Genomic DNA, 18,012 nt, shown 5'->3' with positions numbered 1-18,012 from the left:
TTGCGCTGAGCGCACCGGCCAATTAGTACAAGCTCAGCACGCGAAAATCCTCGACAAAGAAAAAGTTTAGACGAGTTGTAAACGTTCAAATTAATAGCGCGACATGCGCGCGAGTAATGAAGCAATTTCGCATTTTATATATGTTCCCATAATGAATACTCTGATTGAACGAATGTATCATCATCACGGGAAAATATATTATAAAATAATGTTACTTCATTAAAACAAGTAATCACGTCACGGTATAAATAATACCGTTACAGTTATCGAAACCTTCCTACCAAATATAATTGCTAAGACGGATATAATAAGCCTGTGATAACAATAATTCACGATTATTCACGTCGACTGTAATAACGTACAAGAAGATACGCTCCCGCGTATTCGCGCACTTCTTATGGATCTCCACTCTCCTTCCCTTTCAGAAGTTATTTTACGCTGAGAAAACGACAAAAATAAAGTAGCAATCACGAAAAAATATTTCACAGAGGGAAGTCTCTCGGCATACACTCCGGTCCGCGGTTTCGCCCGTAGCAATACGAAAAAGGAGCCAAGAGGTAGGTGGCCGGATATCCGACTTAATCATCCTCCTTTATTAGAGTAATTTAAGTATCTAATTATTATATGGAAATTTCCCTCGGGTTGCAAGGACCCTTGATACAATTTTTCTTGCACAAGTTCGGATCTACCTCCAGGGCAATTCGTTTTTCTCCTTCTCTCTCTCTCTCTCTTTCTCTCTGTCTTTCGCGCGCGTTCGCGGTCCGGTCTCTTTATATTGAATGCTTTAAAAGTTCACCGGAACTTTTGTCTTCCACGTGTAAAATTAACCCTCTTTCCGCCCGCTTGGTCCTCTACTTCTCGACCGGAGAGACGATTTCTCTCCTCTTCCTTCTCCTAGCGGCGAACATTATCCTGATTATGTCGTCCGTTATATTATCATGATAAGAATCGCTGACGGACAGTCGGTATTATATAATGCTATGTTTAACGACGTCGTTAGATGAAATCGAAAACTTTCTTTCGCGTTACACCCCCGTGTACTCAATCCTTGTACCGTATCGTGAAAATTCCGCCTCGATCGCGTATTACCTCGATACGGTATACTGAAATACGCTCCGCGAAGTAGTAAAGTCATACCTTTAAGAGAACAAGCGCGCGCAGTACTTTCATTACGCACAGCTGGCGAGGGTTTTCATACTTCTTTCATCACGAGTGTGTGAATCACCAATGTCGGCCGCAAAATAACAAAACTGTTCGCTGATGTAAATATAGCGTTTCACTTGGATTTTTTATGTTTACTTGACAAAATGATGAGATTTACACGGACCTAAAGTTGCGGAATGAGCGCAAATTGTTGATAATCGCAACGAGGCGGAAACAGGACAATTTCGTATTAAAATTACGATGTATGCATGGCGTGCATATATAGTCAATTAACATCTCGTTTTGTAAAAGGTGAATATTCGTTATACGAGCTGAATACCGCACAATCGCGGACGGGAATTAAATTTAAAACCTAAAATTTACAATACCGCAAGAGGAGAGACGCGACTGTGGTTTTTATTGAAAACTAATTTGATAATGGAAAAGATTCGTAGTGCTTATAACCCTCTGGAAAAGTTTTCCGCGAAGCAAAGTCCCGGCTTTCGGCTTTCTAAGAAATTATATGCTCTTCACGAGCACTCGATGTTTCTTCCCCAGTTTCCATTTCGTCGAGCGCGCGCGCGCTCTCCTAGGTTTTCATTTCTTAAACTCACTCCCGGAGTTATCATGCTCGCAGGCAACGGTCGTGTTGTGCGCAGGTAGTTTCCGACTTCCGGGATTAATGCGTTTCTGAAAACTATCTTGTAAATCATATTCGTCTAAAACGCGGAGAGCAATTTTCCCGTCGTAAATACAGACAGCCTTTATTTCGCACAATTTTGATTTACGCGCGAGCTTCGTTTTGCACAGGTAGTTTCTACTGGAGAGAGAGCATTAATCGCGAATATCCTAATAAAGCTACTCTGCACCTGACGTGCGTGCACTGCACGGTCTTATGAGGATCCACGGATCAGCAGATCGGCGCGATCTAAATAAAATATACATACACGCAAAGCCCCACAATTACCGTACTTCGATGGCGCATCCTCGTGGGATTAATCAGAGCCTAATAACATCTTAAATGGCGAAAATGTCAAAATTGTAATAGTTTATAAATTATAAGCGATCAAAATTGGCAAGGTACTACGTAGTTTTTGCTTAAATCTATAATTGTCCATGAGATCTGAGAACATGACAAAGTGGAAGATAAATAAGAGTTTTACATTTAAAAAATATATATATCACTGTTTAGTTCTGGATTTTTTATTTTTCTAACTATTTAAATATGAAATCATGTACTATTTTAAAATTTTATATTATAATTTAATTTTTATATCAAAGAATATCGTTTAAATAATAATATTATTAATTAATATAAATAATATTATTATTAATATATATCCTCGTGATGTTTTCAATTATATTTTCTAAATATATTTTATTTTTATTTATACCTGTGAGATATCGTAAGTTTCTCTAATAATTGATATATCGCAATAAATATTTTATTGTATGATGATAAAACACATAAAAGTGACAATAATTAATGCCTTGATATAACAATTTTTTTTCTGAGCTCTATAAATATGCACGATAAATCAACAAATTCTCGAATACGTTCCAGGATTAAATAATTGACTTTAATCTGTTTTAGCCCATTCATTTTAAGGCAATCAATGGATAGGTTACATATTTACTTCTGACACGTTCTCAACTTAATATACGTCTATATGTCTCCGATATGATAGATCTGTTATTTCAATTAAAAATAAGAAGTACTTTAACACTCACTTGTACGATACGCAGCAGTGAAGTTGTAGACTACGTTGATCTGTAAAATACAAACATATGCAAATTGTAGCAGCGCTTAAAACGATTAAGATTTCAAGAAATAATTATCGCGTGCGTGAAAAGTAACAATTTCCGAAAAAAATCTTTCAAAGTATAAGCTTTTAATTTACAAAACTCGTGAAGTAAATTCTACTTTTTACATGAGTAAATCAATTAATAAATAAATAATAAGATATTTACCTTACAGTTGCTCCGCCATCGCCCGATGCCTTCCAGACCTCCTCCTCCTCTTAGATTGTTCGAGCAGTCAGAAGTTCCGTTGCACATTGCACAACACTTGTGGTAAAATATCGCGAGAATTATTATCTATTAGATGATAACCGCGCGACGCTTTGAATGGCACTTTCGATATTCATCACGCGCAATTCTCAATATATTTTACACGTGTGATGTTCCATATGTAAATACGCACGAGTATTTGCTTCGAAAGTCATCACTTCGATACACTCACGAGTCAAAGATAGTAGGAGTCGACAGCGCAGTCTGATAATTTCAATAATTTCAAAGAATAATCGCGAGCTTCTTATTAATAATAATGGGACCCAAGTTCTATCTCCTTGGAACTTTTCCTACAGCGGGATTTTTAGTCTATGTGATCTCAGAGCAACCTGTGCGCCGTTCGTCTTCTCCTTCATATATAACGAATTCATTTTTTTTTATTTAACTGCGTTTTATTTAACTATCTCATTCAAAAATATTTGTACATTAAAACATGAAACCTTCTCGCATTCAAATTAATGTTACTATTATTTAATTATTATCCTGCTATGATACAATGGTGTTGTATAACCGCAATGTCTCTTCATCCTTTTATCTAACAATCTCCGGAAAATAAATAGTGGCATGGGGTACACCAATGATTCATCGACTCTTTCACAAAAAGTGATTCTTATCTTCTTATTTCAGTTATTGAATCAACAAATCAACATTATCATTATCGTTAGTGTTAACATTGTAAGTTTAACGATTCGCGGGTATGTGTCGCGTTCGCGTGTCGAGCGGTAATATGGTGGTAATATAGCGTCTCGTTTCATGTCGCGTTGCTGGCTTGCTCGAGCGACGCCGTAGAAAAAAAAAACCAGGCTTGCTGGCGCGAGATACGCGACGCGCTACGGAAGAGGGTGCCAGAGTTAACGATAACGCGGACTGATAAATAATCGTAATAGAGCAGAGAACGACACTAATGTCCATTTCTACCAATGTAGATTAACTTTAATCTCGGTTTAACTTACTGTTCATCTTTTTCTAGTCCTAAGAATCAAAAAGAGACAAAAGTAAGTTATACGGTTAATTTTAATCTCGGTCAAACCGAGATTAAAATTAACCTGCATTGATGGAAATGGATGTAATAGATGTAAGAAACGATAGCTTTCAACATCTCGTAGGGTAGTGTGACATGGAGCGGCCTGGATCGCTGCCTGCCGGCTCGAATGTTCGATGCGTAATGATAGCACACACGGCTCGCCGTGCAAAAACAAGCACTTCAAGCCCAAGGCCGTGCATCGATCAATTTGTTGTATCGTGAAATCAACGACATATCTTCAAAACATTCACGTCAAATATTCCGTTCCTCGTCTACGACGCGTTTTACGTCAATTTTCGCGAACGAGCGTTTATATCGATGAATCTAACGTTAAATATAAATAAATGCTCATTCGGGTAATAAAAATTGCCGTTTTAACTGAACACCTATTTGTAAATTATGTAATGTTTGTTATATTATTAATACTTTAATCTCGAAATTTTTACATTCTAGGAGGAATGAGAAAATGTGATTTTGATAACTCGCGGGTACTCGCGATCATGAATTGTAATTAAATCACCGCGGAAAATATGACAATCATGTCACATTTTCTTGAGTTATTAAAATCATTACGATTATGAATTGTTAAAATTATTATATGTACAATTTTATTCCTCGCGATGCAAGACTATCGGATATTGATCGCTTATAAATCAAAAAGTATTATCGCGACCCTCGGCATTCTCATATTACAATTTTCGGTTGTAATTAATCTTCAGAATATGCTATTAAAGTATCATACCGTGGTTGTGGGATACCTTGTATTCCCGGAACGCGCAACTTTTGCTGCAGAAGTGTGTTGGAAGCGCATTATTCACGGAGATTTCTCTAAATTTGCGGCGCATGTTATAATTAGCTTGTATCGATCGGCAAATAATTCGGAAGGGTCTAAATTCTTCGGGTATTTTAAAACATTCGATAAACGATCGAGTGGCAATAAAAAGATTAATAAGCGCTGCATCACAAGCTAGGACAGATATACAAGTTTAAAGAAAAATGCTGAAATGAAATAAGCTTATCCGTATAATATTTTTATCTGGATTCTGCTTGTAACGTAACGATAAAACAATTTATTATTTAATACAACGCGCAATATGAGCATTTCTTTAGTTCAGAACATGATAGAAAAGATATTATTTAGGAGATATTTCCTTTAAAGTTCCGAACCGACAATTGGATGTGCTTCGCACTTCTCGTCTACGATGAGCTCAGGCGTCGTTAGAGTTGTCGTGCAAGTTCCCGAATTGGACGACTGGAGTTCGAACAGTGGCGGAATGCGTTTTTGCGTGCAGTTAACACCGCGATTCCGCGATCAGGGGCCACTAAACCGCGCAAGAGCGAGAAACGCGGGGCGCAAAATAAAGAAACCGAGCAGTGGAGGAGCCGACGCGTCCGACGTCGCTTTTCTCATTTACGAACTCATTAGCCTAAGCGCATGTGCATATACGTGCATGCTAAGAGAGAAATGTGGTTAAATTAGCTATAAACTATAGTATACTCTGACAGCAACGATTATTTACAGCCGTCCTAACACGGGCAAGGCTGAATTTCCTTTTTTCCCCAGCGATTTCCCGCGAATGTAGCGCCAACGAGACAGTCTTGATCAATTTTATATGTGTTATCTCGCAACGCGTGTGATAACGCTGTCGATCTTTTATTTGGTAATAGTTAATAATCGCGTTTTTTGCGATTTGAATTCACGCGAGTGGTTAAAGGACCCTATACCAATTATATGCAGGATACTGTTATCAGTATTAAAAATTATCGTTAATAATGGTAATGAATCTTAAATTTTATATTTTATATTGAATATAATATTATATAATTATATAGATAATTATATAATTTTAAATGATTTCAGTATATTATTCTCTTTTTAAATATAATTTCGACTAAAATTTTATACAACGTATATAAAATATTATAAATAACGTAACGACGAGTGCTAAAACGCTAAAAAAAGCACTCATTGTGTTAATTAATTATACAATTTTTATAATGAGTGTAAAAGGAATTTACATAAACGCGGATTCACATTACCGAATAAAATCGATACCGTCTCGTAGTTTCTATTATGGGAATATTTCTCACAGTTAATGAGGTGACGATGTATCGTTGTCACCTCGGTGACGTAAGACGTAACCATATGGCCTCCCGACTGGACAATCATCGGCCACCCTGACACTTACACGTAACGGCTCAACGTCCACCTTCTTACACCGTATTGAGCTTAAGAGCCTCTTCGTGCCTCTCAGCCTTTTTAAAGGCTAAGCTACCCGATAGCACCATATACGCGTTCTCGTATATTGCCCGCTAAATTCTAATATCACAGAAATTTCTGTTTTCTTCATTTTGATAAGAAAAAAAAAGGAAAACATTACCTGCTCTTATTCGAAAATGCAGACTTTATCAGACCGTATACGCGGTGAGAACGGCACCAAAAGCGCCTTATTCTCGTTCCATGATATCGAGGTATCACTCTTCGAATTCACAGTGCATTCACAACGCGTATTGAAATCGAATCGCAACGTCGCTTGACGCCTCGCGAATATATATATTATATTTCCTGTGAGCGGCGTAATGAAATATCGATAAACACGAACGATCGCGAAACGGGAAGATACTGTCGCCAATAGTACCGGGTAAACGTCAAAGCGTCGAAAGGGGCGAACAGATCCGTGAAGAATGGTAAAGATCGCCCCCGGCGGATGAGATTTGCAACGGCCGCGGCGCGCGGCGTGGCGTAGCACACACCGCGTTTCACCGACGTGATGCGTTGCATTATTCACTTGTACGCCGGGGTAATGCGCGACTATCGTCCGTTTCGCCTCTCTGAAACTTGTCTGAACCCGCCGCGGCTTTTGGACTAACTCCGACAGAGGCTTTGGCATCGATACCGCGAAACCACCTTCGACATTCGACCCGTGTGCGCTCGGTGGTTTCTGCGCGATGCAATTAATTCCTTCTAAGTGACGACAGTGAGCGACATCAACCGCGTCACACCAATGGCGACTTTTTCTATTGTCAATTTACATTAGCGCGGGTGGCAATTTGCTAATATATAAAAACATTTTTATTCGCAACAACTATATAATGCAAACTGTATAAAATATACTCTGGAATTTCTTGAATTTCTCATCTCCAGAAGATTAAACGACCTTTTAATATTTCTAGATTCATGATAATTTAACAGAGTTAAATAAGGTAATTATATGAATAATGCATTTAATGCAATTCATTGAACGCATGAAAAATTAATATAAGGAATTAACATTAATATAAGGAATATAAAGATTAAGAAGAAAGCCTATATCTCACTCGGAATGTCGTATAGGGATCTCTGTATGCTCGCGTGGCAGTTTGAAGCTTTCAAACGTATCAAGCGACATTACTTATCGATTCAATATCGATACGCTATCATCAATGAAATACTCCGCTACATATTCGAGATATTACGAAATCCAGGTCTTTATCTCTCTTTCCCTCTCTTTTATCTCTGCCTCTCACATGTACGCGGTACACGCAAGTATTTCAACTATGTCGACTACAAAGTTCCTTTCGGTATCGACAACCACATGGACACTCGTGCGCTTTGACTCTCACAACGAAACGTATAAATGCAGCAGCGCATTTGACTCGGATTGAAATTTTCGGTGAATATTCCTCTCTCTCCTGATCTTCCCTGGATTTCGGTCGAGATTTTCATGGTCCAATTCGCGCTGTTGTTCACTCCGATGATTCGCCGCTGTGGCCGAGTCTCCGGTAAAAGAAAGAACACGACACGTTCCATTTCTACCAATTTCTCTTTTACTAAACAAAACTAATGGTAAAAGTCTATATAGAAAAGCGACGACGTAAAACGACTAATTCCTCTATTATAAATCTAAGAAAGTCCGTGACTTTTTAATGCGTATCTACTTGATTTATCTTGGCAATTATTAAATTCTTCCTCGTGAAACTTTCGTTCGGGAAATTTATGCAACAGTCCGCCTGCATTTTTCCGTCCTTTTGTAGCTCTACGTTGACAACTTCTTCGACTATTAACGAACTTTTAAATGTTTACAGAAAAAACGAACGAGCCGTGCGCCGAATATCATTTCAATAATAATGCCGAATAAGGCGACAGAGACGCGCATCGCGCGGCAGCTGTGGTTTTAGATGCGGCTTCGTTCGTAGTTGGCCGTAAGTTTTCGTTAGCCGGGAACTAATGGAAATTAATTTATGAAAGAGCAGTTTACTCCCGATTCTTAGCTAAGTAAGAACGCCGTCTAATGTTCGAGTTTACTCGAGTTATCCCCTCTGCCCGCTCGCTTTCAGACATAATGACAGTTGGGCGTCGCCCGATTCATTAATGCTCCTATAAAAGAGAATCGCGATCTATGGCGATTGTTCGTTGCATATTAAATATAAACGAGTTAATATTGTTGGTTCATTCAGCCCTAATTGGCTAGAGTACCTACTTATACTTCATTGAAAAATTAACGCGATGAAATATGAAACAATTGCGTAATCTTATAGTGATGCACTTTTTAATAGTTTATCTGTTGTTGTTAGCTTTTGTAATTATTTCCTTTCTCTATCTGCCAATAAATTATTATTTATTTCAAAAATTCAGCGAATTTTTGAATTACATTCTAAGAAATTAATTTAATTAGAGAGATATGTCTGTTAGTGTTTTCATAGTCTATGCGAAAGTTCTTTTCTCACAGACTTGTCGCAAATTAAATACCGCTTAATTAACCGTGTCGTGAGGTACATAATTCATAGCGTTGCGTCGTCGATCTCGTGGATCTTATCCCAGAGCTCGATTAAAGCGAGAGTTCGTTATTTGCAGGAGTGAAATTACCCTTCGTAAACATCGAAAGAAGAATCCTGCTACGTCGTAAAGTTCACCGTAAATAGTGCTGGAAGCAAATTTTTGAAGCCATCGCGTCTGACGAATCTTCGTCTGCAGCTACTGACTGTATTATATACAAAAATATGCATTAAGAATGAAAATGTTAATTTTTATTCTTAATACACATTTATATGTAATATATTAAGAATTAAATAATTAGTTTTTATTCTTAATGTGCATTTACATGTAATATAGTCAGTAGTTGCAGACGAAGATTCATCGGACGCGATAGCTTAAAAGATTTTCTTAAAATTGACATTATATAACAAACCGAAAATTTTTTCCTACAACTTGTTTGCTATCGAGTGACCAATATAATTTCTTATTACAGATAATTTTCTTTTTACTTTTATTATTAATTAGTTATGTTAAATATATATTGTGTTATGCGTCATTAGCATACGCTATACACGTTGCAGTTATATCGGAGTTATTAGATGGTGTCGTAGAAAAATAAAAATCTTGAAAGTCGGTGACACGATTTAAGGGAGAGATGATAAAACGTATTAAAGCTCAACGCGGGCAATTTGCGCAAAAGATTTGTCGAAGTAAGCTGTGCGCTTTGGCTTAGAAAAGCTGGCATTTTTCAACGCACGCTTCATTATCTTCGAAACCGGAGTAGTTTCCAGTCGGTGGAGCACATTTATATCGCGGTGCGCACCGTGCTCGCGCGTTAAATCGTTGCCTTTATTCAAGGCTCGACGCGCGACTAGTCATTTATCTCATAAAATCAACCGGTCGGCCATAACGTCATAGAACAAGCTAAATACAATCACGTAAATAATCTCGTTCTATTTCCGTCGATTAAATCCGCAATAAAAGCTGATGTTACGCATAGAATCTCACACGAGACCCGCCCCGCTATGTACATAACGGCTATAAAATAATTGGCTTAATACAACTACACAATATGTTTTTGTTCGTTTAGATTTATGAACCCACTATTGTAATTTTATTTTTATTATTAATTTAATCTCCTAGACTGTATTTTATTACGTCAAGCGCAATAACGGCAAAAACGGAAACTGTTTGGATAAAACTGTACAAATATCGTAAAAATAGTAATTGATGTAATTATAAACGTTTGGTACGCGGAAAAGGTAAAAATTACTCTGCAAATAGTTGACGTTCTTCCTTTTCCCTGTATTATCAATAGCGCGGCACGCTCGGCGCTGGATAAAAATAATTGGACAAAGAGATTAATTACTGCGCTCTGATGCCGCGATTAAATGATCCATCTCATCTGAAGTCTCTACTCTCGGAAAAGAGAAATATGCATTCGAAGCATTCGATCACTCGTAAGATAGCCAAGTAACGAATAGTATGCTAATCCGAGAACGTTACGGGGCGGGACTCTTCAGCGAATCGTTTCGAACTTTTCGAATTGCACCGAGTCTACCTCGTCGGTTAGTGAAGAGCGGTAGTATGTTCTCCCCTCCTTGAAGAAGTCCGTGAGAGAAACTCACTCCCTCGTATACCAATAAGAATGTTTCGCAGAAGTTCACCCGGGCGATCAGTGTACTCACGATGTAAAATAAATCTCGACCTACCGCAGGACTTTGATCCCTCCCATCTTTGGCGCGCGCGAAACAAAACCAACACCCTTAATCTCAGAAAGTATATATACCGACATATAATACCTTTGAAATATTTTATTAGAGATTTATCACGGGGCCGTTACTTCAGTACAAATCGTATTACGAACTGCAAAGCCCGGGGATCCGCCACGTCGCGAAAAAAAGCTGCGATACTCTCTATGTACGTATCGCGGATTTTTGGGTTACCGTGTAAATTCGCGAAATACGAGAAACGCGCCATGACACGCGGGAAAAAATCCGGGGATAGTGCAGAATCGTGCAATAAAATATTTCCGAGAAGGCGGATTTTTCCAAATTGAAAATTTTGGACATGACGGATAAAAACGCGTTTGCGACGGTCTTCCGTATATCTTTAAAAGAATCTCGCAAGTTTCTGGCGAATTTGCGACTCGACGCGTTGAACGTGAAGCTTTTATAGAAAATCGATCTCGATTACGACGAAACGCATTTTCTAATATGATCAAGGGTCGGTCGTGCATGCATCTGCGCGCTAAAGGAATTAATACCTACCCTACGTTTCACAGTATTGGATGCACATTCTAATGGAATCGACTGTCCTACACACTGGCTGTCGGCAGTGAGGAGATCCCTTCGTTCCGGCATGAAATAAAATCGAACGAGGCCATTTGCCGAGCACTCGCCGTTCTCTCCCTGTCGTTGTCATGGTCTTAAATGAGACGTCCGAATGAAAAACGGCGCTCGCGGCTTGGTAGCCATCGAAGGAATAACTGTCGGCGACGCTTTTGCCTTTTGGCGTCACGATACCAAGGTCGATGATTCGCTTGTACGAAAATCAACCGAGGAAAACGAACGCGGAAGGGAGAAAGGCTGGAAAGCGCGGAGAGGGGAAGCGGATCTTGGAAAAACCTCTCGCGGATCCTGACAACACAGATGCGAGTGCATGCAGCACGGTAATCCCGAGGGAGAACAATTTTATTTGTTCCATCAAGAGCACATTCCCTCTCCGCTTCTATCCATTTCGAACTCGATTCTCGGATCACCTAGTCAAGCTACTATCCTTTCCTCGACTGGGTTCATCTCGTCATCTACACGTGATGCATAAGAATACCTCCGTTTTACCATTTTGCGTCCTACGTGCACTTTCGGAGAACGAAAGCGTCTTATAACCGTCTGCGTTTTATTAACTGCGTTTCTTTTTTTTTTTTTTTTTTTATTAAGATCGATCTTTTTCCATTGCTTCCCAGATATTGCCGTCCAAGAATAACTCCTCGCTAAAACGCAAACGTAAAAACAATGAATCAATGATCAATGCCGAAGTCGGAGCTTTTCGCATCTGCATCCGCTCGTTAAGCGAAGTAGAAGGAATAATCGTGACTCGTTAGCCGCTACCGAGATTCCGCGAAGGTTCTCCTCTTTCTATCTCTCTCTCTCTCTCTCTCCATCCCTTTTTTCTCTTTTCCTCCTCGCATTCCCTCTCTCGTACGCTCCGCCATCTCACTCTCTTTCAAGCTGAACCGCGTATCCCGTCATGCATATGAATGAAACTGTTTTGCCGCGAGCCGAAAAAACGTCACGCTGTTAAACGACTCGCGCTTATTCATAGCTGCAGTCAACCAACACACCATCCCTGCTACCAACCCCGCGGTGAAGCTTCGAGAGACGATAATTCGAAGCTCGTTCCGGGCGTGCCCTTTGGGCCCTTTGTACGCTCGCGATATCGTTTCGAAGAGTTGGCACACGTATCCGCCACCTCTCTCACCGATGCTCGTTCATCAAAACAAATCAGCGACCCTGCCGACTTAACGAGAAAATAACTTGCTAACTATGCCGTGAATAGTATTGACCGCAAACACGGTAATATTTATAAAATTCGGGCGCACTTTCGAATCACAAATTGGAAACAATCAGAAAATGTGTCGTTCTTCACAATTACAATTTTGTATTTTTATCGTGTGGTATTAAAAACACCTGCGCCAAGAGCATTTTCCCTTTTATTATTTCACGATGTACAAAATATGAAACCTTTGTAAAACGAGTTAGATCGACGGCGGTAAGTAATGTAAAATTTATTTTTGGCCATTCGTCCGCTTTCGCGCGCGTAATTCACAAATTTTTCAATGCGAATTTTACGAGAATCAGAAATGAGGGAAATATGAGACTCGATCCCACAAGTGGAATAGTATTCAGGAGACGTGTGCGTGTACGCTCCTATTGCAAAGATTTGAAAAATGTTCATTTTAATGGTTGACGTAACATGAATATTGGTTACCACCGAAGTGTTACGTGCCTAGAGTCTCGAGTAGAAGCACGTACAGTAGAATGTACATATACAGTGTAATGTATATGTGTGTATATTATATATACACACCTTGTAAGATACGATATGAATAGGTCGCTTAATATCGAGTACGCAACGTGAAAAATGTAAATTCGCGCGATCTCCGATCGCGAACGGTACATTGATTCGCCTCGAACCACATTGTCGCATCACGGCAAAGTTCACTTTTTCGCGTCAAGTTACGCGAACGCCCGCCCGGTTGGGCGTAATTTCACGTTATTTTAGCGGCTCGGGCAAACTTTTTAGTCAAATTGAGTAACGGATCGTGCATTGAATGCAAATCACCGCGACATAACGCGATAGGACCCGCGTTTCATTTCTCCTTTTTTTGCGGTGAAGTTCGGCGGCCAAACTTATGCCGCTGAAGTTATGCCGCGCGTACTCCCATGATTCCAACCCGTCGTCATCTATAGGATGCTAGGAAAAGTTTGCTTTTGACGCGGTGGGTTGCACGTGACGAATTCAAATCAGGCGTAAATACTTAAAGCAAACACTCCGCGAGGGTGAGCGGGGCGGTGGAGGGGAGCGGGGGGTGCTACTCGGTTTTAAAATAAAGCATTAGAAGCTCGACGAGCGACGAACGGGGTTGTTAAGGAGGGTGGTGTTGCCGCCCGAACCGGTCTGCCTTTCAAAGTTCACGGCGAAACTTTGCGTAAACTCGCCGAGTTGAGCAGTGAAACTAGTTCATTGAACGCAAATCGGTAACGACAATGAATGAGTCACGGATATTCGATTATCATCCGAAAATACCAACAGAATCGAAAACCGATTCACCAAGATCGGAATTGCCATCATTAAATAAATAAACTCTGAATTTTCGAAATGCATTGATTTATGTCGGTTCGATTAGACGAGATATCCCAAATTATATATAAACTAGATTTAAAGTTAGCGAGATTATATATACGCCCCTCAAAGATTGGTTATAATCCGCAAGAGAGAATATAATTCAATTTATTCCTGGAGGTGGATCTACAGCGATGTTTAAAATGTTTGGTGATTATTACAAAAGCAATCATGTATATTGGCATAAATATTTACGTATTGTGATTGATTCTTATGCTACTTATTAGTCAGATTTTCTACTGAAGCTTCTTCTCTAAATGTTCCTTAAAAATTGTCAAAGTAATATTTTGCTTTAATGCAAAATAATACTAGGCAGTCGATTTGATATTTATCTTTTATTTCGACTTGAGACAATAAAATTGTCAAGCTGCAAAAAATGTCGTGTATCGGAAAATTCTTTCCATATATATACTTATATCTATATATATATAGCTAACGGCTAAAGGCAATATAAGTGAGGTAAGTAAGTTCCTTCCCTTTTTTAACTCACGGCTAAGAACAGAAGAATCGCATTTGAACTTTTATATCTCCTTCGATCAGATACAATAAGAAATATCGATAGTAATACGTTATATTGTCGCCGAAGTTGCGGAAAATGTGAGAGTTATTTATAATAAAAAGCAAAATTCAATTATTAGAATATTTCATATAGGAAATATTAAGATACCTAAAACAATTTATGTCTAAAATGACGGAGACGTTATCCAGTGATTTCATAGGTCTCTGTAGATTTGTGTGCTGTGAGTTAATTAATAATATCCGCAAAGTCCATAAGTAACAACCGGAATTCATAGATTTAATGAAGATAGATCTCCGAGTAATGAAACTAAAAGCACAACGTAGCCATCCAGATAAATCTTATTGGCGCAATATCAAACGGCTTAATACGATACAGAACGAGTTTTTAATTCACTAATGATATTTGAACTAAAAACAGTCAGGTTTAGGTCTCAAAAATTGTCAGAAGCAGGAATTTTATCTGCATATAATTTTTTTCTGTTTTGAGATTAATCACAATAAGTACACGGACAATTGCATTTACTATTTCAAGCTCACTCATAAATGTAAAAAACTTTATCGAGCGGCACATAATCAGAAATAGTGCAATAATTGAAAACCAGGAAAAAATAAAACGTATTGATCCGTATTCGACTTCATATACACATAGGTATATCCTATACTGCAATATGAGTTCGGATCAAATTAAAGGAGCTTCCATTGTTAATGAACGTCAGCGACGTTCTATATTATCCGACTGGGTTTGTTCCCACGGAAAGTACATATCTGGGAAAAGAGAAGGGAAGAGAGAAAGCGATTAAGAACATTCCGCCACTTACCTCGAACGATGAGCTTGATCACGGCTTCCGGCGCATTCCGGTTGTTCACGAGACACTCGTACGTACCGCTGTCGGCGGCGGTGACGGGATGCAGCTGCAGCGAATAATTTTTCAACGACAGGGACATTCTGTTCTGTTCTGTTCGCTGCACGACAGTCGTGCTTTTGCTCTTGTACTCGAGCAGCCGCATCCCGTTTGCCCGCCACTCGAGCATCAACACCAGCGAATTCTCCGTCACCCCCGGACAGCCCAGCGTGACGTTCTTCCCCGCCTCCACGACGACGTCCTCCATCAACGAATTCATGGCATCTGCGGACATAGATCTTTCCGTTACGCTCGTTGTACGGCGAAACGTTATCGTCGCGATAAAAACAAACGTGATCGCAGAGTCGCGGAGTAGGAATGAGAATCGAGAAGCGGATGGCTGGACAAGTCCCGCAACAGGACTCTCGCGGGTCCGGGATTCACCTGCGTCAGGACAATTTCAGCGTAGAACGAATAAAATCCGTGAATGACCGGACGTTCTTCGACTTTACAACGCGTCACTCCCGCTCGCTCGTAAGCCCGGGCATAAAAGAATTCTGAGCACCGCGAGGTGTGCGCGTCAATTTTTCTTCGGACCCACAAACGTTCTCTTTCTTGTTTCCAGGAAAAACTTTAATATTTTTTTATCGCAATTTGAGCGCGACGCAGACGAGTGATCTTGCGCACAACGGCGAGCCGCTACAGTTCGCTCGCGGTAGGTATACGCTTGGAATATACTTGAGGGGATTTAATGTACGCGGCGAGTACGGCCAACGCACCGCGCACCGTGGCGGGATAGCTTCCGATCGACTTTTAAAATTTCACGCGGCCGCGCTGGCTCGTAATTTGCAACGCAAAATATACGACGCCCTAGCTCGCGCGCGCGAATAAGCTCCACGGTTACGCCATATTGCATCGCAGAATTCTGAATACCCAGGCATCCAATTTTCTTTCTAACAAGTTCAATTTTTTTCTCCAACGGGGAAGTACCTTCGATACACACGTGCCGCGCGCGCACTACTATTTCGCTCTCTACGGCCACGGAACCACATCGTCGTCCGGAAAATCTATGAAAATCCATGCACGAACGGACGACAGACCGGGAGTTCGCGCGTGATTCCGTAAGCACTACAGACACGTATGTACCGCGTATAGATATGCGCCGCGCTGTATCACGGGGGGCGAAACCTACGTCGATCGTGTACGTGGCGAAACACCGCGCCGGACGATGCGGTAGGTCATCGCGAGGTAATTCACGAAGGGATTCCCTCCGCAATCTCTGGAAAGCCCTCGGAAAGCTTTCGCTACGCGGATTTTGCAGCAAAACAGTATTCGGATCACGCGTACGTATTCATACGTGTATAAAGTGCAAGTTCGAACCTTGCCAAGCGTGCTCCTTTAGCGCATCCGGTCTCTTTTTCTTACAATCGGCATAAATCACAGCTCGCCCTTTGAGCCGCGTCGTTGGATGTAACCACGCGACATCCCGTTTGTCTACCTTTGCAAACGCGATAACAAATTTGTCGCAAAATAGTATTTCCTCGAACCTCGAAAATGCTCGCGATAAATTCTCTCTTTCACTACATTGAATTATTCCACCCGCTCTCTCTTTTCTTTCATTTCGTTTTAAAATGTATATGCAAAATACATTTTTAGCTCTCTGAAAGCTACATTGGTTACTTCTCAGCAGAACATTTTTCTAAGCCTCTTTTTTTTATTTATATCTTTTATCTCTCAAGTACATAAAAATAACATTTTGTTTGCATTTTCACGAATAACAATTTTGCTTGATTGATGACCTGATTGTGGCCAAAATAATTTAAATTTAGTCATTTTGTATTAACATCAAGAAGAGAATAATATATTATTTTTCATATACGTTTACGTCAGAATAAATGAGATTTTTTTCACGATAATGACATTCATAATCAATAAAGCGCTCTTATAAAATGTGCCAAAGACTCCCATTTTAGTTCATTAATCAATAAAGCCATCATAACTCATTCTGATGGCTCGAAATAGGACACTTGAATTAAATAACGCGGCTATTTATTAATTATGAAATACCAAATCAAATTGTTTTATATATTTTTAAGTATCCAATATGTCGATCGCGAATTTTGCCATCGTCTACAGAAATTTGTATTGCAAATATATATATCAAAAATAAATTATTTTCCCTTCTGTTAGAGAGATTATGAATGCGGATGGCTGTCCGAGAACTTCAAAGTATATCTAGTATAGGTATATATATATATATGTCTGTCTGTACGTATGATATCGATCTAGTTTTAAAACTAAATTTCTTCAAACGTAACGTCAAAGTTACTCACGAAATGAGTCGACTGGGAAACGTTTCGTGTCAGAAGATATCTCAACGGAATTTTAAAGCATACGTCGCTCCTCGAAGCTTCCTATATACCGCTAAAAACTCGGACTACGCGCACTCACCCTTACGCTAACGTCATTACGTTTCATCGCCAATCCATGGAAGCGTAAGGAGTAAGTATGTTGCGAATTCCGTTAGCTCTCGATTACCTCTCGACGGAATGCGTTTCTATGAATAAAAAAAAGCATGCGCGGGGAAGATTAACGAAAATGCAGGTCGAAATAAACACGCCGCCGCGACGCGACGTAATAGCGAGAGCGCGTAGCGAGAAAGTAATCTGCCACCGTTAACGACGTCGATCGTTTCCAATAGTACGCGCGGTGCGCGACACAAGAGTGGCGCAAAAAGTGACGGAAACAAAAAAAGAAACAGCATCAGAAAAGAA

General features: G+C 39.8%; 1 protein-coding gene across 6 annotated transcripts in view; it reads right to left on the bottom strand.

The window, feature by feature from the left end:
* LOC139771745 (putative receptor-type tyrosine-protein phosphatase mosPTP-1) overlaps positions 1-18,012 on the bottom strand; it is a 266,144-nt gene that overhangs the window by 155,906 nt on the left and 92,226 nt on the right. For all 6 annotated transcript variants that reach the window (XM_071704777.1, XM_071704740.1, XM_071704785.1 and 3 more), the window contains one exon: positions 15,215-15,523. In XM_071704777.1, the coding sequence (XP_071560878.1) occupies positions 15,215-15,518 (304 nt within the window). In that variant the 5' untranslated portion in view covers positions 15,519-15,523. The remainder of the gene's footprint in view (positions 1-15,214; positions 15,524-18,012) is intronic.

The sequence above is a fragment of the Temnothorax nylanderi genome, unplaced genomic scaffold (genome assembly GCF_030848795.1).
Source record: "Temnothorax nylanderi isolate EJ_2023f unplaced genomic scaffold, tnyl_v1.0 TNYL_tig0003_pilon, whole genome shotgun sequence".
NCBI classification, from domain to species: Eukaryota; Metazoa; Arthropoda; class Insecta; order Hymenoptera; family Formicidae; genus Temnothorax; species Temnothorax nylanderi.
This window is presented reverse-complemented; position numbering and strand designations above follow the sequence as displayed.